The 22,802-nt window shown below is 44.2% G+C and overlaps 3 protein-coding genes across 5 annotated transcripts in view; 2 read left to right on the top strand and 1 right to left on the bottom strand.

Annotated features, from left to right (window-relative positions):
* LOC132388497 (zinc finger protein 229-like) overlaps window positions 1-22,802 on the top strand; it is a 142,483-nt gene that overhangs the window by 48,706 nt on the left and 70,975 nt on the right. The gene's annotated exons all lie outside the window — the stretch shown is intronic.
* Window positions 1-22,802, top strand: part of LOC132388500 (zinc finger protein 239-like) — a 26,807-nt gene continuing 4,005 nt past the window's right edge. Inside the window, exons 1-3 of one of the 2 annotated variants that reach the window (XM_059960863.1) lie at window positions 1-146; window positions 4,878-5,043; window positions 7,974-9,525. In XM_059960863.1, coding sequence (XP_059816846.1) covers window positions 8,295-9,416 — 1,122 coding nt within the window. In that variant the 5' untranslated portion in view covers window positions 1-146; window positions 4,878-5,043; window positions 7,974-8,294 and the 3' untranslated portion in view covers window positions 9,417-9,525. The remainder of the gene's footprint in view (window positions 147-4,877; window positions 5,044-7,973; window positions 9,526-22,802) is intronic. The other variant, XM_059960864.1, reaches the window with a different exon arrangement.
* LOC132388504 (zinc finger protein 850-like) overlaps window positions 18,869-22,802 on the bottom strand; it is a 22,541-nt gene continuing 18,607 nt past the window's right edge. Inside the window, exon 2 of the mRNA XM_059960871.1 lies at window positions 18,869-21,850. Coding sequence (XP_059816854.1) covers window positions 20,929-21,850 — 922 coding nt within the window. The 3' untranslated portion in view covers window positions 18,869-20,928. The remainder of the gene's footprint in view (window positions 21,851-22,802) is intronic.

Consider the following 22,802-nt stretch of genomic DNA (forward strand, 5'->3'; position numbering starts at 1 on the left):
GTCCCGGGAAAGGCAGTGTTGTTTTTACGTTCTTTGTGAAAGTTGGTTGGCGGTGTGTTCGGGATTGGGAGGGGGTTCTCGCCCCTTTGGACGGGGAGCCGGAGGCGGATTATTCTCTGTGGGGCAACACCAACAATTTTCCTTCGGTGAGTATTGAAGCCGGTTCCGAGCGGGGAGGTCTGACGGTGGATAGTGAGTTAACTTTCCAGAACTCAAGCAAGATAAAGCCTGCAGATGTTGGGAATGGGAGCAAAGCGCACAAAATGCTGGAGGAACTCAGCAGGCCGGGCAGCATCTAGGGGAAGAATACAGTCGGCATTAGCAGCCGAAACCCTTCGGCAGGACTGGAGAATAAAAGGTGGGGGTGGGGAGGGAGAGAGAAACACAAGGTGATCGGTGCAACCTGAAGGGGGAGGGGATGAACTTTCCGGAACTGGCGGCCTCGCCTCGCTTCCTTCACAGAATCTGCCGGGGTCGGTCCGGGTTGTGAGACCTTCACACCGAACCGTCTGAGATGAGCCGCCGCTCAGCCCCTGTTGTTCTGGTCCTGTTAGCAGGATGAAGTAAAACATGTTTCTATCTTGTTACTGACAGAGAATTGTATATTTGCTGTTCTCTGTGTTATCTGAATATACTTGCCTGTGATGCTGCTACAAGTCAGTGTTTCTCTGTACCTGTACCTTCCCGTACTTGTGCACTTGGCAATAGATTCAACAGGACCTGAGAAATCTCAGTGAGATTTGATTAATGATGATCATCTTGGCAGCTCGGTAGGTTGAAGGTATGAGACAGTACACTGTTAAATGCAAAACCCTACACAGTGTCGATGATCAGAGGGATCTTAGACTCCATGGCTCCCTGAAAGAGACTGCACAGATTGATCGGGTGGTTAAGAAGGCAAATGGCATGGTTGTCTTTATTAGTTGAAGCACTGAGTTCAAAAGTCGGGAAGTTGTGTTGCAGCTTTATAAAACTAGTTAGAGCACATCTGGAGTGTTTCATGCGGTTCTGGTCGCCACCATTCTCGGAAGGATGTCGGGGCTTTGGAGAGAGCGCAGAAGAGGTATACCAGGATATTGTCCGGATTAGAGGGCATGAGCTGTAACGGGAGGTTGGACAATCTCATGTTGTTTTCTCTGGATAGATGTTTATATGATTACCAGAGGATTAGAAACAGTGTCTCAGAAGGCAGCGTCCATTGTTAAGGAATTCCAGCATCCAGGGCTGCCCTTTTCTCAATGTTACCATCAGATAGCGAGGTACAGAAGCCTGAAGGCACACACTCAGTGATTCAGAAACAGTTTCTTCCCCTCTGCCATCTGATTGCCAAATGGACATTGAACCCTTGTACACAACCTATGCCTCTCATAATCTTATACATCTCTATCAGGTCACCTCTTATCCTCCATCACTCCAAGAAGAAATGGCCGAGTTCACTCCACCTATTCTCATAAGGCATGCTCCCCAATCCAGGCAACATCCTTGTAAACCTCCTCTGCACTCTTTCGAAGGTTTCCACATTCTTCCTGTAGTAAGGCGACCAGAATTGAGCACAGTTGTGTGTGACCAGGGTCCTGTATGGCTGCAACATTACCTCTTGCTTCTAAACGCATTCCCACGATTAATAAAGATCAATGCAATATACATCGCCTTAAACAGAGAGTCAACCTGCGTCGGAGCTTTGAGTGTCCTATGGACTCGGACCCCAAGATCCCGCGGATCCTCCACACTGCCATGAACCTTACCATTAATGCTATATTCTTCCATCACATTTGACCAAACAAAATGAACAACTTCAAACTTATCCGGGTTGAACTCCAATTGCGACCCCTCAGCCTGGTTTTGCATGCTTTCGGTGCCCGCTGTAAGCTCTAACACTTTCCACACTATCCACAACACCCCCAAGCTTTGTGCCATCAGCAAATTTACTAACATATCCCTTCACTTCCTCATCCAGTTCATTTTATAAAAATCACAATGAGCAATGTTCCCAGATATATGGATACTGTAATTGATTTAGTTATTTATTTTTAGGATTATTTTTCTTCTATATTGTGTATTGCATTGAACTGCTGCTGCAAAGTTAACAAATTTCATGATGCACGCCAGTGATAATAAAACTGAATCTGAGTGGACAGATGATATATTTTTCCTGGGGGTTGAAATGTCTAATACACTTAAGGTGAGAGGAGATGTAAGTGGCAAGTTTGGCTCTTTTCACAGAAGTGGTTGGCAGCTGGACTCTCTGTCTGGGGTAGGAGATCCCACCAGCCACATGATCCCGTTTGCCCCTCCCATTTAACCACAGATGTAACAATCCCTTCGCTCATGCTCACAGACTCCGGGTGGGCGGTGTTTTCCTTTCTGCTCCGTACTGAAGAGGAATGTCTGTGGGATCGGGGAAGGTGTCCTCGCCTCCTGGGTCGGGGAGCCAGAGGTCAGATCACAGTCTGTGGGCCAAAGATATTGCTGTCCCATCGGTGAGTGCTGCGACCGATCCCAAGTGGGGAGATCCAATGTGGGCCGTGAGCCTCGAACTGAGAGCCAATTACTCATTTATTTTCCGATTATCTGGGCTGGTCAAAAATGTGTCCCCTTCACTTAATCTGCATTGAACGATCCAAACCAGGAGCCCAGGCTGTCTATTTCTGCAGAGTTGAAATGGGTGACCCACAGACAGGTCACATACGGCTTTTTCTTGCAGAACTCTCCCACCCTCCAGTTTGTGATGCAAGATCACATGTTGTGTTGGGGAAATCTGATGTTGGCCACTGAGTCCCGTTAACTTTCCCCAAGTCGCCAAGCTTGCTGAGGCTCCTCACATTTGTCCGTGAGCTTTGTGGCTATTGTGAGAAAGGAGAATGTCCCAGGTTGTGTGGATCTTTGATTTCACTGCCTGCTTTACCGAGGGACTGGGAAGTCTAGGGGAAGAGTGGTTTCTGTGATGTGCTGATCTGGATCCAAAAGTCTCTGCAGATCCTCACAGTCAGAGGCAGAGTAGTTACCATAAAAAGCAGGAAGTGTCCGGATGGAAAGCTTGTTGATAAAACTACGGTGAGGATCAAAGTATATCTGGCAATGTTTTTACTGCTTGTTCTAACTTTGTCATTTTGGAATCCTTTATACAGTAGTATGTACCATTAATTCAGTATCTGCATATTGCTGGAGAACCATCAGTGATTGTCCTTGATCTCTTCTCCCATCTGGTTACATCTGCTCATTCCCTGCCCATCTTGTTCAACCTCTGTCCAGTCTCTCTGACCCCAGCTTCAGTGATATGCATCAACTATCTGGGTCAGCCTTGGTCCGCCCTGTATCACACCTTTTCAGTGATATATATCAGCAATCCTTCTAACCATAGTCTTCATTGTGAACTATTCTTTTACACCTTTGACCTCACTGAGTTATTTCCAAAATCACTTTTTGTTAGCTGGAATGCCAGAGGGTCATCAGGTCCCATTTCTGTTGTGCATTGGTGTGGAGGGTCTAGTTTTTGAACTGTGACTGGCTGACACACTTCATCGTATTACAGTCAGCAAAGAGTACTGGGAGAGTTGGTGCTTGGACCCTAGTCCTGTGATGGCTTTGACTTCAATTAGTGCTTCTACAGAAGGGGCTGGATGGTCATCCTTCTGCAATGAAGCAGAAATTTTGAGCAGCTGCACATTGGTTGTGGGGAAATCCCGGACTGCACTACCCAGTGTGAGAACTGTGAGGTTGGGTCCTGGGATATTACAGTTTTTGATCCAGGTAAAATGGAGCCGGGAATCGAGCTGCTTGGGCCAAATGAGATGTTGAGCGAGTACTTCTGTTGTAGGTTCAGATGTTTGTTTCTGGAGTTCCTTTGGAAGCATTGACTGCTAATCTGAGGAGTGGCTGTGAGTACATGGGCTGTTCTGTGTTTACAACAGGAAAAATAGACCTGCGAGTTTGGTGTTCAAACTGTGTTTAGAACTCCCCCCCCCCCCCCCCCCCCCCCCACCCCTGCCTCATCTGTTGGCCACTCGGTGTAAGTCAAGCAGAATCTCAAGTTGCTAGAGATCTGCACTAAAAACTGAAAACGTTTGAAGACATTCTGATGAAACGTTATTAACCTGAATTGTAAAGTTTGTACCTCTCCCCACAGCTGTTCCTTACCTGCTGAGCATTTCTGGTAATTCCAGCTTCTTTTTATTACATTAATCCTGGACTGGTTTATATTTTCCAATATGGACCTGATTTAACCTGGGAATGGAAATGGCTCGTTCTGTGCTGGTACAACAGTGAAGAAAGCACAACTTTCCCTATCAATTAACCTGGTACCAATTTGTCTGTTTTTCCTGGAAATGTGTTCAGTGCAATTGTTGCCAACAAGGTTCACATGAATGCTGAAAAGCCTGGTTACAGTGGACATGGAGAGGATGTTTCCATTAGACAGAGAGTCTGTGATATGAGAGCTTAATCTCAGAATAAAGATGCTTCCCTTTAAAACTGAGAAAAATGTTTTGTCCAACAGATGTCTGATCTGTGGAATTTGTTGCAGCAGAGGTTGGTTGAGGTATATTTATGACAGAGATTAATATATTCCAGATGGCTAAGTAGCTGCAGGGTTACAGGAAGAAGGCAGGAATATTGTGTTGGAATAAAAATTAACCATGGTTGAATGGTGGGGCAGACCAGATTGATTGAATCATCTGCTTCTGTTCCTGACTGAATGATTGCTCCTTATCCCATATCTTTTTGTGACGTGTAAGGGACAATAAAAGCTTGTTTGCTGAGATCATTATATCTGCATTCAACTTTTAACTTGCAGTGAGTTTTGTTCTTAGTAATATTAAGCAGAAATGTTTGGTTCTCCTTTTTATTGTTAATGTGCTTTATTATCCCTCTGGTTAAAGTTCGACCTGCGGTGAGAGGTCTATTGGAAGAAAGACCCCAACTGGAAGCAAACCACGGCTGAAGACGGGAACAGCAACAAGTGAACCAGTGCGAGGACTGAGAGCATCAACTGGAGAGAACGCTCCTGATTCAGAGTTTCCATTGATTCAGTCAGGAGAAAGTTTGGTGAGTCTCATTTAGTCAAACATTGAAGTCATGGTTCAGCATGGTACGATGAATGTGCTGAGCTGTGTATATCACAATGCAAGAAGCATCGTAGGAAAGCCCGATGAGCTCAGGAAAGGGAATTATGATATTGTAGACATTATTGGAACTTGTTTTCACCCAACAGTCTTAGGGATTTAGAGGAACAAATTTGTAGAGAGATTGCAGACCATGCCAAGAAAGAAAAGTTGATTCAGTAAGTGATTTTAACTTTTGATATACAGGCAGTCCCCGGGTTACATATGAGTTCCATTCCTGAGTCCGTCTTTAAGACAGATTTGTACATATGTCGGAACAAGTACATCCGGTATTATTTAGTGTCAGTTAGTCAAATGTTTGTCTTAGTATATAGTATATATTTTACTTTTCTATGTATATAAAACACTTATAAGTATGTATTCCAATAATTAAACTATTGTGTTGCTTAATAATAATTGTAGCTTTCATCAGGGCAGGGACTTTCACATGCTCCATTATTCTCACCTTATCCATTATCGTTTAAAATTGTTACGATAGTTGATCGACAGTAGCCTAAAGCTTTTCCAATGATGGATGGCATTTCACCTCTTTCCAAACGCTTTATTATTCGCACTTTATTTTCAAGTGTGATTGCTTCCTGTCAATGGAACAGAAACACTGCAGGCAGTGGGTGCCAACCTGCGCCTGCTCCAAAGCTCCACTGGGTCCTAAGAACTGCAGTACTAAATTCCACAGGTCCTAAACTGTACCGCACCGAGACAGGTTAAATGGGACAAGTGGGGGCTGTGCTGGGTTTGGGTATTTGATCCTCCATAATATTCTGTGTGGGAATTTAAACTGGAGGTGGCGGTGTTTTATTTACTAGGTCGAGTTGCGAGCTCGACATCAACCCTACATGGAGGATACAGGAGTCACTGGATCGACATCAACCCGGCACGGGAGCAGTCTGTCACTAAAACCAACTCGAGAACCTCCGTTCTCTAGCCCAGTGCTGAGCTGACTGCGCCACCAGCTGACAGGAATGGTGGGAGGGGTTTGTGGGGTCGGTAAATCTTACTAAGAAAAATTTAAGCCCAATACAAAGTTAAACACTCAACACAGTGTCAGTGGCAACGACTTAAAATGGCGGACTGCATTCTCCTTCCTCGGTTCGTAAGTACAAGTTGCTCGTAAGTCGGACATTTGTAACTCAGGGACTACCTGTATTGATTGGGACTCGAATAGTGTAAAAGGGGTAGATGGGGTAGAGTTTCTCAAATGTGCCCTTAATCAGTATGTAAAATTCCTAACGTAGAAGTGTGCAATAAGCTGTTAGGAAATGATCAGGGCTTGTGACAGAAATTAGTGATCATAATGCCATGAAATTCAAAATAAAGATAGAGAAAGAGAGGTCTGGACCACGGGTTGATATTCTAAATTGGAGAAAAGTCAATTTTGATGGTAACAGGAAGGATCTGACAAGTGTGGCTTGGGACAGTCTGTTTCCTGGCAAAGGTGTACTTGGTAAGTGGGAGGCATTGAGAAGTGAAATTTTGAGAGTGTAGAGTTTGTATGTGCCTAAAAACATAAAAGTTGAAACGTAACCAGTGCAGGGAACCTTGATTTTCAGGAAATATTGAGGCCCCGGATATTTTGTTCCTCTAAATGCCTCGGACTGTTGGGTGCTGCCAAGACTCATGAATGACTACAATATCATAATTCCACTTCCTGCGCTCATCTGACTTTTTTTTAGTTGTCTTCTGTTAGGTTCTAAAAGCTTCCAAATAATGTTTGCTCTTTTGTTTTCCCCTCTCTTTGGCTTTTATGTTGTTTTTGGCTTCTCATTTCAGCCACGGTTGTGTCCTCCTGCCTTTCCAATGCTTCCACTTCTTTGGGATGCATCGATGACTCAGCTTCCAAAATGCTCCCAGAAACTCCAGCCATTGCTGCTCCGTTGTCACTCCTACCTTTTCCCTTCCAAACAAGTTTGGCCAGCTTCTCTGACATAGAAACATGGAGAAGTTCAGTACAGAAATAGGCTATTTGGCCCATCTAGTCAATGCTGAAAAAAACATTTAAGCTGTGCAACTACCTGCACCAGGACCATCGCCCTCCATACCCCTACCATCCACACTCCCATCCAAACTTCTTTTAAATGGTGAAACCGAGCTCATATTCACCACTTGTGCTGACATCTCATTCCACCCTCTCACAACCATTTCAGTAAAGAGCTTTTCCAAATGTTCCCATTAAATTTTCACCTTCTCCACTTACCTATGACTTCTGGTTATCATTGTACCCAACCTCAGTGGAAAATCCTCCTTCCATTTACCCTATCTTTACCCTCATAATGTTGTATACTTCTGACAAATACTCAAAGCAATGTATAATTTAATTTTTTATGTTTCGAGCATTTTTAGGTGTATAAGCTGATGAGGGGTATTGATCATGTGGATATCCACAGGTTTATTCCCAGGGCTGAAATCACTAACACGAGGGGACATAGTTTTAAGGTGCTTGGAAATATATACCGAGGGGATGTCAGGGGTAAGTTTTTTTACACAGAGAGTGGTGGGTGCGTGGAATGCACTGCCGGCTATTTGTGTGAGAGTGTTTCAGTTACTGTGGGGGAGGAACCCATGCAGCTCAGTGGGAACAGGGAATAATACCAATCGAGAGAGTCAAACTGAGGCAGGTCACAGATTGGAGATGGCAGAGGTGACCCATTCTTATAGAGACAGGAAGAGCGTCAGAGAGTTTAATGGTCATTCCAGATACCAGCACTGTGCCCAGTTAGAAGGTGATTTCTCTCTCCAAATTGGGTTAAACTTCACTGTAACAGTGTGATGTCAGAACACACCTTGACAACTCAAGTGATCTCAGCTGAAATGTTGTTCTACACCAATTGATGGATTTTGTAAATCTTTTCGCAGGTTAAAAATGACAAGGAATTTGTCTATGGGAATGTCTAACACAACACACATGTTTTGCTGTCTCTTTTGATATTTAAGAAGTGGAGCAAGGGATTCACTCGATTATCCTTCCTGCTCAGACTGTGGCGAGGGATTTACTCGGTCATTTCAATTGAAGGTACATCAGCAAGTTCACACTGGGACAAGGCCATTCACCTGTTCTGTTTGTGAGAAAGGATTCAGTCGTCTTCCCACCTGTGGACACACTAGTCAGATCACACTGGGCAGAAGCTCTTCATCTGCTGAATTTGTGGGGAAAGATTCATTTTGTCATCTAACCTAATGGCTCACCAGCGAGTTCACACCAGAGAGCGGCCATTCACCTGCTCAGACTGTGGGAAGAGATTCACTCGGTCATCCCAACTGAAGGCACATCAGAGAGTTCACACTGGAGAGAGACCATTCACTTGCTCAGACTGTGGGAAGGGATTCACTCAGTCATCCGACCTACTCACACACCAGTCAGTTCACACTGGCGAAAGGCCATTCACCTGCTCAGACTGTGGGAAGGGATTCACTCAGTCGTCCGCCCTAATGGCACACCGACGAGTTCACACTGGGGAGCGGCCGTTCACCTGCTCGAACTGTGGGAAGAGATTCACTCGGTCATCCCAACTGAAGGTACATCAGCGAGTTCACACCGGGGAGAGGCCATTCACTTGCTCAGACTGTGGGAAGGGATTCACTCGGTCATCTAACCTAATGGCACACCAGCAAATTCACACCGGGGAGAGGCCGTTCACCTGTTCAGACTGTGGGAAGGGATTCACCTGCTCATCCCAACTGAAGGTGCATCAGCGAGTTCACACCGGGGAGAGGCCGTTCACCTGCTCAGAATGTGGGAAGAGATTCACTTGGTCATCCCAAATGAAGGTACATCAGAGAGTTCACACTGGAGAGAGGCCGTTCATCTGCTCGGACTGTGGGAAGGGATTCATTTGCTCATCCCAGCTGAAGGTACACCAGTCAGTTCACACTGGGGAGAGGCTGTACACTTGCTCAGTCTGTGGGAAGGGATTCACCCGGTCATCTCAGTTACTGAGACACCAGTCAGTTCACACTGGTGAGTGGCTGTTCACCTGCTCAGACTGTGGGAAGGGATTCACTGAATCATCTCAACTGAAGGTACATCAGAGAGTTCACACTGTAGAGAGGCCATTCACCTGCTCAGACTGTGGGAAGGGATTCACTCGTTCATCCGACCTACTGGCACACCAACGAGTTCACACCGGGGAGCGGCCATTCACCTGCTCAGACTGTGGGAAGGGATTCACTCGGTCATCTGACCTACTGGCACACCAGCGAATTCACACCGGGGAGCGGCCATTCACCTGCTCAGACTGTGGGAAGGGATTCACTCGGTCATCTAAGCTGAAGGTACATCAGCGAATTCACACTGGGTAGAGGCTGATCACCTGCTCAGACTTCGGGAAAAGATTTTCTCAGCCAAATCAACCAAGTGTGCATCATTGAGTTCTTACCGGGGAGTGTCTGTTCACCTGCTGTGAATGTGGTAAGCAATTAACTCAGTAATCAGACACAGACATACTTTATTGTTCCTGAGGGAAATTGGGTTTCGTGACAGTCGCACCAACCAAGAACAGGAAATATAGCAATATGAAACCATAAATAATTAAATAATACTAAGTAAAGTATGCTGTTACGTACCCAGTAACTGGGTTAACAGACCAGCAGAAATGGAAGGATATGTTGGTGTCTGGTGGTTCTTTAACTAAAGGTGTTTATTAGTAAAATAAACCAAAGAGTATCAATAATGCAAATATACATATAAAACAGGTTAGCAATAATAAACAAGCTCTATCAATATCTAGGGGTAAATGAATAGTCATAAGAGAATATAAAGTTCAGTTCAGTTCGTCCATGCTGAGGTAGCTGTTGCTGTGCTGCAATTGGAGAGAGAGAGAGGGGGGCAGAAAGCGACCAAGAGATTGGGCAGCTGCAGCAAGCAAACCTTCTGTTGTCTTCTTATTCCGTTGTACCATTGTGGTCATTCGGTTATGACCCCTCCGTTCTCAGCTAGACTGTTCTTCAGTGGTGGACTCATCACCCTGGCATGACTGGACACACACACAAGTCCCCACCAGCCCTGCCGTCACACTGTGAGCCTTTGTGACCGATCTTCTGATTCGGTCCTCTAAGCCCCCACCTTCCTGTGGGTGCACAACACTCGGTCAGTGTCCACTGGTGTGTTTGAAGAGTGTCTCCCCAGACCCGTCTTTTATCCCCACTGACGGGGTATCAGCCATCCATCAACTCAATATGTCTATGTCCATCAAACTAGGCCACTCCTGTTGTCTCTCCAGGAATGTTAACGAGCAAAGAAGTGTCCCTGCAGCAAAAGGTTTCGTTTACCTGTCCATCAGTGAAGCAGCCATAATACCTAAATCAGTCGTCTCTCTCTTATCTGTAGCAGATATATCTACCTCTGTTCTTCATCTCTCTCTCACTCTCATTAGCTGCATAGTCCTCAAAGGGGAGGGGGGGAAGGGTCAGCTCTGGACCCCATTTCCATCAGGTCTGTTCAGCACACATAACACCCCCACCCTTCAAAGAATCTTCACCGGGTTGAAAATTCACTAGTAAAGCACATTACAGAGTCTAATCTAATACAGAAGTGGTCTTTAACTACAAGGATAACACAGGTATACTTTCAAATTATCACCTGGATAAACAATCAGCAATTACATTGTCATTTCCCTTTACATTTTGTATTTTAATATCAAATTCTTGTAACAACAGACTCCAACTTAATAACCATCTATTTTTATTCTTCATGTTTGTCAAAAATACCAAGGGGTTGTGATCAGTATAAACTATCACTGGTTTCTATGCTGGTCAAATGTAGACCTCAAAATGCTGTAATGCCAGGGTAAGTGACAGTAATTCTTTTTCTACAGTGGAGTTAGTTCTTAGCTTAGGTGTATATCACAAAGAGTGAACCACTACATGTGTGATTATAATGTAGTACATTACAGAAGATTGTGCAAATAGTAATCTCTATTTTACTTCTAAACCTAACTTTCAGTCAACCTACTATGATATCATCTTTAACTTTCACAAGCTTCGTCCAGAAAAATAAAGCTTATCACCGATGTTTTCTAAACTAAGCCCATTTTCTGAACTTCCACACCACTCATTAATTTTAAGCAGGTCATTAATTTTATCTTCAGGATCTTTAATTTGATTAGTTTCCTTGATGACACTAGCAGATGGTCTCTCTGGGCCAAAACAACACTTTAAGTTCTGCCTCTCCAAATCACATACTTGAGCAACATCACCAAGTTGTTTATCCTTAAATTTCAAAACAAACATCTTGTTAACAAACCATTGTTTAGTTAACGGTCCCTTCCCTTTGCACAACAGTCCTGGAACCAAACCCGACTTTACATTTACTTTATTCAAAAGTTGAGTAACACTTTTTCGCTCAGTATCTCCAATAACATCCATCTCACCAGCTTTTATCTCATCACTGACTTTTAATACACATGACTGAGAATCCTCACTCTCTACTGGTGCCAAGGTTAACCCTTTCTTCACTGAACCAAGTGCATCTGACCCAAAAGGATTGCATTCCTTTTTAACCAAATCAGACATTTCAGACCTTTCCTGAGTCTCCACACAAGGTTCAGTAACCTGAACACAGGCCAATGGGACAACTGCCTCTTCTTGGCTTTCAATACCAGTCCCAGTTTCAAATTCCAAGTTCCCCTGATCCTCCCAGTTACTCTCTGGGCAACACCCATCTGGAGTAAACTCAACCTTGCAGGTTAAAACAACCTCGTCTGCTAACCCAGCGGACTCCCTCAAGATAGCGGCATCCTTATTATCTCAGAAAGCCTTCGCATTATTGAGAACACACTTAAATTCTTCAACTACAACCAGCTCTGTCAATCCAGATACATCATCCGTGTCCAACCCTGGACCTTCTAACTGCCACATCTGTTCCTCATCTTGGCTCTGTGCCTCCATAAATTCCTTGCTCACTCCAAAATGTCCACCCAGGGGTATCTTACGGGCCAATTTCAAGATTCTGTTCCTTGACAACACTGACTCTGCTTTGTCTCCCTTACTTTCCTTAGCCCCACTATTCCCGGTTTTACCATCCTCCAACCTCTCCTGGTACGGGGCTGGTGAAAACGTCTCTGCTAAATCAAGGTTGGACTCGGCTAAATCAGGGGTTGTCTTAACAGCTTTCCTCGACATTCTTCTGGTGACTGCACCTGCGGGATTAAATTCAGGAACTATGGGCGGGGGCTCAGTCCTGGCAGGCTTACTCGTGAGCTGAACTGCAGAGAACACATCCCCCCCGGCCAGGTCATTCCCGAGTAAGACATCTACATGGGGTATCGGGAGTGCAGCCCGTACCCCTGTCATGACTGGTCCAGATACCAGGTCACTCTTCAGAAATACTTTATGTAACGGTATGGCCTCAGTTCCTTTTCCAACCCCTTCTATCACGTTCACGTCACCAGTATCTGCCTCACTATTGAATTCCAATGCTCTGCTTAGGATTAAGGACTAAAAAGCCCCAGTGTCTCTCTAGATTCTTACTGGCACTGGGGGTGACCCCTCCCTCACAGGTACCAACCCGGTTGAAAGGGATTTCTCACATCCCTCCTGAACTCGGTTTAGCTCCTCTTTTAACAGCATTTCAACCGGCTTAACACAGCCCGTCGGCGCGGTCGCCTTTCCTTTCCCCGTCTCCTTCTTTGGAGCAAAGCACTTAGATGCTATGTGGACAGATTTCCCACTGTTATAACACACACCGCTAGGAGACCTGCCAGACGGCTTTTCCTCCTTGTCTTTTCCGGTAGACCCCGGCTTAGTCTCAGACTTAGCCGTTAGGCTTTCTCTACCACCCCTACTACTCCTGTGGTAGCACTTATTTGGGGAAAATTTCATTTGATGGGTTAAGGCATATTCATCTGCTAGCTTGGCAGATTCTGATATGGTCTTATTCTTCTTCTCGTTCAGGTATCTCCGGACATTATCCGGAACACAATCTTTTAATTCTTCAATCAGGATCATCTTTCGTAGGCAGTAGAAATACTCCTCAACCCCTTCTGCAGCGCACCAGCGGTCAAAGTACACACACTTGCCGTATGTAACCTCTGTGAACGTCTGATTCCACTGCTTCCTTAAGTCCCTGAACTCTTGTCTATAGGCTTCAGGTACCAGCTCATAGGCCGGAAGGATAGCCAGTTTTGCTTCCTCATAATCCTCTGCAGCCTCCACAGACAATGCTGCATATGCACGTTGAGCCTTCCTTTTAAGTACACTTTGTAACAACACCACCCACTTATCTCTCGGCCACTTCTGGATCACAGCCACTTTTTTCCCTACAGAAAAGTGTTCTAACAACTCTTCCTTGAATATCTGCATCATGAGATAATGTTCAGCCATCTTATGTTGTATCTCTGCCATCGTCGTCCCTTTCTTAACCTCCTTGAATTCCAAGGACTCCACCATTTCCCAAAACTCAGACTTTTTAGCCTTCTTTAAAGCCACTAAGTCTGGACTTAACAGAAACTCGTCAACATCCATTTCTGCTGCCTGTCTTTCTGGTTTCTCACACAACCAGATCAGATAAGGGAAATCTATCACGTTAGCTAAAGGTGTTTATTAGTAAAATAAGCAAAACAGTATCAATAATACAAATACACATATAAAACAAGTTAGCAACAATAAACATAGAAGTGTAGGAATAATAATCAATAATAAGAAACAAGCTCTATCAATGTCTAGGGGTAAGTAGAAACCAGCGCAGGACCAGCCTATTGGCTCAGGGTGTCTGAAACTCTGAGGGAGGAGTTGTAAAGTTTGATGGCCACAGGCAGGAATGACTTCCTATGACGCTCGGTGTTACATCTGTGTGGAATGAATCTCTGGCTGAATGTACTCCTATGCCTAACCAGTACTTTATGGAGTGGATGGGAGACATTGTCCAAGATGGCATGCAACCTGGACAGCATCCTCTTTTCAGACACCACCGTCAGAGAGTCCAGTTCCACCTCCACAACATCACTGGCCTTACGAATGAGTTTGTTGTTTCAGTTGGTGTCTGCTACCCTCAGCCTGCTGCCCCAGCACACAACAGCAAACATGATAGCACTGGGCACCACAGACTCATAGAACATCCTCAGCATCGTCCGGCAGATGTTAAAGGACCTCAGTCTCCTCAGGAAATAGAGACGGCTCTGACCCGTCTTGTAGACAGCCCCAGTGTTCTTTAATCTAACCACATGTAACTCTCGCTTTGGCCCTCAGCTTAATATGGGGGGTGATAGACCCGCAGCCCGGCCAAACTTAAGAAATCTCCTTTTGGTGGATGCTGTGTGTTGTGTCCCCTGTAGTAAATCAGTACCCTGAAATACAAAACAGTACACAATATGTGATTAAATGATTGAGCTTTATAATTATTACTTTGACTATAGGGTTAGTAAAGAAAACAAAAAAAAAGAAAAAGGGCCCAGTCTCTCCATTCACGTCTTCTCATCTCTCCCCAGCAAAAGAGCACAAAATCTCTCTTCCAAACTCACAAGAAAGAACATTTCTCTCATTGGATAGCCTCGCACTCCAAAACCCTGTCATCTCTGGTCATAACCTAAACATTGTTACACTTTTGACACACTACCGGTTTCACACTGGGGAGGAAGTTTCAATAAACTGCATGCTGGATATTTGTCTATCACCGTTGCTGAATGCAATTTTGAGAGTGACTGTTGGTGCTGAACTCTGCAATTATTGCTGCTGCTCACCACACCCAGTTCTGCACCCAGGTCACTGGGCATGGGAGGAGTTTCTTCTGCTGCACATTCACCTTTAATGGGACTGGAGTTTAATATTCTGGACCTGAGACAAATAAATCAGTTCTATTTTAAACTGTCTTGGTGAATTTACAACACACCTGGTGTACAGTAGAGTCAACTCAGGCCAGCTGTACCCAGTGATTCTGTTCCACAACAGTCCTTTTAAATCCTCCCGTTTTCACCCTCTCACCCTCCCTGTGGTGATGGGTTCCTAACAGTCACCACTCTGTGGGTGAAGAGGTTTCCCTTGAATTTTCTACTGACTGAAGAAGTCGAGCTGACTGCAGTTCTATCTGAGATGTTCTTCACCCCTCTAATCTCTGGATGAGGAAGAATGACATTGCGAGTTAAACTCCTAATCACGACTCATTTCCACATTATGGGTCACTTTCCCTGCTTCTAAAGTGTTGTTAGAGAACACCACTGTTCTCTAAAAACTGAAAGCAGAATGGGAAATGATTAGTTGAATGCTCAATGAAGCAGGGTCAGAAACCAGAGGTGAGTCTGCACAGGGCAGAGTTTGGGGGTCTGGATGATATTTGAGGTAAGAACATATGATGAGAAGGGAATCAGCAGCAGGATGAGGCAATGAATGACAGAGTAGCAACATTTGGAAGCTGATTGACAGAGAAAATAATTTGGTTGTCCGATGACACAAACAATACCTGGGGTGCGGTGCTCCACTGGTTGAGGAACACGTGTGTGTTGGGAATGGTTTTATCTGTTGGGGGAGTTGTTCTTGTTTGTTTATCCTGTAATATTATATCCGGATGGTTATTATGGATTGTCCTATCTGAAATAATGTATTGATTATCATCTAATTTGCAAGATTTTGACACTAAAACTGTATCGGGCTTGAATTTATGGTACCTTTATGAAGTGATGGAGGGCATTCATGAGTTTGTATTTTAAAGCAAGATTTTGATGAATGATATTTGCCATTTCTTTGTACCTTTCTAAGTAATCAGATTGAGTTAATCTGCTGCAGGATCCTGGAATGTGTTGGATTGTGTCTGATTTCTCTGGCATTTTCTGCACTAACTTCCTCGTTTGTTAATATTTCATGTATTTTTGATGTTTTCCCCCTTTGGTTTTTGGGGAGAGGTCTCCAACTCTCAGTCAGGTGCTCAAGGCTTCCTCGTCACCATCTAGTCTACTCAGATTGTTGGGATGTCTCGCATGGAGGGTCATACTCATTTCACTGGTTAAAGTTTTCTTCCGGAGTGATGATTTATTGTTCTGAGTTGGCCTATCATTTAAGTTTTCTGGTCTGTATTTCTTATCACGATTGCAAATACACACATGGAGTGCTGAATCCTGTTCATTTTTGATGAAAATATATACTTAAAAGTTTTATCTGTTTTTTCTTGTTTTTTTTATTGAAGTTCATCATCAAATAAACATTTCCAGAAGATGTATTTCAGACATTGTAAATATATATCATATAATCATATATGCCACAAATCCCCACATAGAATTTATCTGAGGTATACCCTTCTATAAGTGTGAAAGAAAAAACAAGCAAAAGGAAAAAAAAACTATGTACAAGTAGGGAGTGATCTTTTTTTATAACATACTCATTGATTTGTGAGAATAAAAGCAGGCCTATGAGGGATTACATAGTTAAACCATTTTTCCCAGTATGAATCAATTTGTTCCAGATTATGATTATCTTCTCCAACTTGTCCATTGTAATTTCCATCCATGCATAAAGTTGGGCTCTCCTGTGATAACCATTTCCTAGTAACAGTCTTTTTACCAGCCGCCTACAATATATTCATTAAATATTTGTCTTTTTTCAACCATTCTTGAGGTATATATCCAAAATATATGGTCTTACTCCCCAAGAGTATTTCACATTTAAAGATGCCGTGTAGGGCATTGTGTATCCCCCTCCAATAGCCTTTGGTAACAGGGCAGTCACAAAAAATATAATAATGATTTGCATTTCAATTTCCACAGTTTCTCCAGCAAACAGCGAGGTTACTATCATAATGGGATTTCTGAGAGGGTGTAATGAAATATCTTATCAAGTTTTTCCATCCGAACTCCCTCCATTTCTGAGAACTGGTACACTTCCATTGATACCTCCATATTATTGTCCATTCTTCCTCAGATATAATTATCCCTCCTTCCTTCTCCCATTTTGTTTTAATGTATGAAGTCAAATATGTTTTAAGATTTGACAAACTCTTATGCATGCTTGAAATAATTCTACTACCGTTATCTGAATTATATGCTTTTCTAAATAGCTCTATCATGCATGTGCTTGCCTTGGATACAATTTTAAGCATCCTATTAACATACTGTTGCATCTATAAATACTGATAAAAATCTTGTTTTTCTAAATGTTTCTCTTTCAGCATTTCAAAGCTGAACAGTGTTCCTTCTTTCATTATGTTGCAAAGAACTGTTATTCCTTTAGCTGTCCAGTCCTTAAATCTAGCATCCAATTTATTTGGTGTAAAATCCGAGTTATATGCACACCATTGAAGAATTGCAGTATCTCCCTCGAGATTATATTCTTTTATAGTAGTTTTTCCATATTAAGAGTCAATTTCACCCATGGATTATCAATATTATTTATGTACCTTTGCAAGTTATTATCAGCCAAAACTGCTTGTATGGGGATGGGAAGTACCCGCTCCTCAATGTTTTTCCATTGAGCGTCATACGATGGGTTGCTCCAGCATATCACAGCTCTCAACTGTGCTGCAAAATTATAACCTCGAAGAGAAGTTAGGCCGCATTCACCCTTTTCCTTTGCCAATTGCAAAGTTTTGAGATGAACTCTAGGCCTTTTACCTTGCCAAATATACCTTGGTAACATCTTGTTCCATTCATTGAATTGATTTTGATTAATCTCTATTGGTAGGGTCTGAAAGAGCTATAACAGTCTGGGCAGTGTATTCATTATAATAGACTCAATCCTTGAACTGAAACTAAAAGAAAGGAATCAGGTTCCATCTTGCTATATATTCCTTAATGTTCTTTTTATATAAAGGCTGATAATTACATTCTGATAATGTTGCCTAATCTTTTGGCATAATGATGCCCAAATATTTGAAAGACTCTGTTTGCCATGCCCAGGGTTATCTACTTTCAATTTCTCTTGCTGGGCTGTAGTAATATGAAAGTAATTGGGTTTTATCTATGTTGATAATGTATCCTGATAATTGACCATATTGTTCAAAGGATTGCATCAATCAGGTAAAGAGTATGTTGGTTGCCCTAGATAGATCAAAATGTCATCCACGTAACAAGCCAATTTATGCTCTGCCCCTTTACTAGTAATTGCCCACTTTGTCTCATGTATTGAGCTAATGGCTCCAGATATAATGCGAAGAGTAGTGCTGACCATGCACAACCCTGTCTTGTGCCCCTTTCTAGGGTAAGACTATTTGATTAAATATCCATTGATTTTAATCCAGCGGTAGGGTTGTCATATAGTGCCTGTATAGTTTTAATAATTGTTATGGAAACCAAATCTATGTAAAACTCTAAAGAAAATTCTAATTAACCGAATCAAATGCTTTTTCAGCGTCCACGCTTATCACTATTGCTTTGATTTTACTTTTTTGTATATATGATCCATAATGTGAAGTATTGTGCAAACACGAGGAAATCTGCAGATGCTGGAAATTCAAACAACACACACACAATGCTGGTGGAACACAGCAGGCCAGGCAGCATCTTTTGGGAGGAGCACTGTCAGCGTCTCTGGCCGAGACCATTCGTCAGAACTAACAGAAAGGAAAGATACTAAGAGATTTGAAAGTAGGTGGGGGAGGGGGAAATGCGAAATGATAGGAGAGGACCGGAGCGGGTGAAGTGAAGCTGAAAGCTGGAAAGGTGATTGGCAAAAGTGATACAGAGCTGGAGAAGGGAAAGGATCATGGGACAGGAGGCCGAGGGAGAAGAAAGGTGGAGGGGAGCACGAGAGGGAGATGGAGAACAAGTGGAGTGATGGGCAACTAAGCATGTCAGGGATGGGGTAAGAAGGGGAGGAGGGGCATTAATGGAAGTTAGAGAAGTCAATATTCATGCCTTTCTTTCTCCCTTATCACTATTGCTTTGATTTTTTTTTGTATATGAATTTGTATACAAGTTCCCTCTCTTCAGCAAGAGTCATTCCTTTGCCGCCTGGCTGGCAGTTTCCGCAGCCACAACCCCCGCATTTTAGCTCGCATTCTGTAACAATACTATCCCACTTCCGATTTCCACACTCCATTTCCATAGCGGTTTTCTAGAACACAGAAGATGACTTCTGCAGTTTTATAAGTTTTGAGGCGAAGGTCTCTTCTGACTTTGTCGTCAAGACTGTCCAGCAGTTGAATCTTTTTCACCTCTCTTGAACCGGTCGGCTCTCGCTGCCTCTGGAGTGCTTCCCAGTCCTTTCTCCACCTGTGAAAATCACGTGTGCTGCCAGTAAACTTGGGAAGGGCCGTCGGTTTCAGTCTGATGGCTGGCGTGGGAAAATTGGAGGAAAAGCCCAATGCCGTCAGTGTTAGTCTTTCAGCATCCTCCTTTCTCCTTGCCTGTATGAAGTGGGCCTTCTTGGAAACCAGCTTGGGGATTTGGAGTTCGAGCCCCTTTAGGCGACTCTGAAGGTGCTTCCGATCCCCTGGCCGGTTCCATCGTTCCCACCTTCTTCACTGTCTTTACCAGTCCTTGCAGATGGTTAAGCATGAAGCCATACGCCTCCTGGTGGCCATCGGGTTGTACAGCAGTGACGTCTTCACATTCATCCTCTGCTGCTTGTAGTACGGTGAGCAACTCAACATTTCCAAAGTTGGTCCAAAGAGTCTCCCGGATTCTGATTTCCTTCAGTTTCAACTCACACTCATTTGCCGTCTTTGCCAGGTCAGCTTTTTGCTGTTCAGTTAACACAGCTACTTTCTATGTGTTCAGCACCGCCTCCCGTTCTGCAGTGAGTCCGGCCTCCGCATCATCATTGGCTTTCATGACTTTCTCGGCTTCTATTGTGAGTTTATTGAAACTCACTCTGAGCTCCTCTTCAGACATGTCTTCATAGGTCCTGGTAATGCTGCTGGCCAAACAAGAAAACAATCTTTTTGATGTCATTCTCTCTAGCTTGAGCTGCTCAACTGATTTCCCAATAGTTTGATCAGCCATGTTTGATTCCATCTGCTGGCTGTTCACAGGTGAGAGTACAACTTTTTAGTGATGCTTTGATGTTGTTTTATCTGAACTTGATTTCCTTCCTTTTTCAGGACTCCAGGTTATTGCTCTTGCTGGTCCAGTTCAAAGCTCCCAGATTTCTGTTTCCTGGTCAAACAGTGCTGTTAAGCAGTATTTTCACTGTCAACCAGTTTTTCACTGTCAAGTCGGAGTTCTTGCTCCATGTGCAGCTTCCCCACTTGAAAGGGACTGAATACGCCTACCCGAAGGTTTTAACCGGATTCCACTCAATGACCTTTTCCTTTCTTTTTCCTTTTTTATTTTTATTTTCGCAAGTGTGGCAGTTGGTAATTATTAGTCAGTAGTCATAAATAATCAGCGGTAAGTCAGTCATTAGTCTAGTCAAGGATAGTCATAAGGCAGTGGTAGTAACATTAGGATTAGGTGAAAAACTGGCTGCCTGTTGGACTTCGGAGACGATTTTGGACCTGCACCTCCGTTTCTCTACTGGACCGTTATGGTTCCAAACTGGGTGAACTCTCTCGAAGGTTCACAAGCTCTTCTTAAGCCTCGCATCGTTTTCAAGAAGTGCCTGCGTGCGATGACCCGATGGCGGAGTTAACCCAAACGCAGTGACAGCAGTGCTCCTTTCCCTGAAACAGTCTCAACAATTATTTAAAGTTCGGCATCTTACCGCGGGTTGTGACGCTACTCCTGGCTGCCGATGTTATGCTGCTCTTGGACTGCCACTGTGACGCTGCGGGGTCCGCCCAAATGTTCTGGGCAGAAACCGCCCTCAGGCAGTAGGTTCCGTCCTCTCTGCCAGTGCAGTCTTGCTCTTCCTTAATACCTTCCTGAAACTCAAGTTTGACTTGACAATGATGCACATTTGGTGGAGGTGGCCGAGAGAATCTCTTCCCAAAGACTGAGCAGGTGAATGGCCTCTACCCATTGTGAACTCGCTGGTGTCTCAGTAGATTAGATGACTGAGTGAATCCTTTGCCACATTCTGAGCAGGTGAACGGCCTCTCCCCAGTGTGAACTCGCTGGTGATTTTGTAGATCAGATAATTGTGTGAATCCCTTCCCACACTTCGAGCAGGTGAATGGCTTCTCCCCAGTGTGAACTCGCAGATGTCTCTGTAGGGTGGATGAACTACTGAATCCCTTGCCACAGTCTGAGCAGGTGAATGGCCTCTCCCCAGTGTGAACGTGTTGGTGACTCTGTAGGTTGGATGACTGAGTGAATCCCTTCTCACAGTCTGAGCAGGTGAACAGCCACACCCCAGTGTGAACTCGCCAATGTACCTTCAGTTCAAATGACCGAGTGAATCCCTTCCCACAGTCTGAGCAGGTGAACGGCCTCTCCCCAGTATGAACTCGCTGATGTACCTTCAGTTGAGATGACGAAGTGAATCTTTTCCCACAGTCTGAGCAGGTGAATGGCTTCTCCCCAGTGTGAACTCGCTGGTGACTCTGTAGGTTGTATAACTGAGTAAATCTCTTCCCACAATCCGAGCAGGTGAATGGCTTCTTCCCAGTGTGAACTGACTGGTGTCTCAGTAGGTGAAATGATTGAGTAAATCCCTTCCCACAGTCTGAGCAGTTGAATGGCCTCTCTCCAGTGTGAACTCGCTGATGTACCTTCAGTACAGATAACTGACTGAATCCCTTCCCACAGTCTGGGCAGGTGAATGGCCTCTCTCTAGTGTGAACACGTTGGTGAACCAGTAGGTGAGATGATCGAGTGAATCCCTTCTCACAGTCTGAGCAGGTGAATGGCCTCTCTCCTGTGTGAACACGTTGGTGTGCCAGGAGGTGAGATGACTGAGTGAATCTCTTCCCACAGTCTGAGCAGGTGAATTGCCTCTCCTGATTGTGAACTGACTGGTGTCTCAGTAGGTGAAATGTCCGAGTGAATCCCTTCCCACAGTCCGAGCAGGTGAACGGTCGCTCCTCAGTGAGAACTCGCTGGTGAGCCATTAGATCAGATAACCGAGTGAATCCTTCCCCACAAATTCAGCAGATGACCAGCCTCTGCCCAGTGTGAACTGACTGGTGTGCCCACAGGTGGGGTGACCGACTGAATCCCTTCCCACAGTCTGAGCAGATGAACGGCCTCTCCCCTGTGTAAAATGACGGACGTGCCAGTTGGTCAGATGACCGAGTGAATCCCTCCGCACAGTCTGAACAGGAAGGATGGCTGATTGAATCCCTTGCTCCTTAAATATCTAGTCAGAGACAGCACAACTGGTGTGTTGTGTTTCAATTCCCATAGACAAATTCCTTGGCGATATTAATCTGTAAAAAGATTTAAAAATCCATCAGTGGGTGAAGGACAACATTTGAGATCACTTGAGTTGACAAGGTGTGATCCGACATCACACTGTTACAGTGAAGTTCAACAAAAGTTGGAGAGCAAAATCACCTAACTGGGCACAGTACTGGTATCTGGAACGACCCTCAAACTCTCTGATGGTCTATAAGAATGGGGCACTTATGCCATCTCCAATCTGTGACTTGGCTCTGTTTGACTCTGTCCATTTGAATTAGTCCCTCTTCCCACTGAGCTGAAAGGGTGTCTGGCCCCACGGTAACTAAACCCTCTCACACAAATAGCCTTTGTTGATGTGCAGCTGGGGTTTTCCTTTATGTAATGTTAATTTAAAATGCCACGTTTCAATGCCATAAAAAATATCTCCTGACCTGGCTGGTGGCATAGTGGCATCAGTGCCAGACTTCGGGACGAAAGGTCCTGAGTTCGAATCCAGCCGGCTCCCCTGCACGCTTTCCATCCGTGCTGGGTTACGAGCTGGTGA

This window comes from Hypanus sabinus, unplaced genomic scaffold (assembly GCF_030144855.1).
Source record: "Hypanus sabinus isolate sHypSab1 unplaced genomic scaffold, sHypSab1.hap1 scaffold_336, whole genome shotgun sequence".
Lineage (NCBI taxonomy): Eukaryota > Metazoa > Chordata > Chondrichthyes > Myliobatiformes > Dasyatidae > Hypanus > Hypanus sabinus.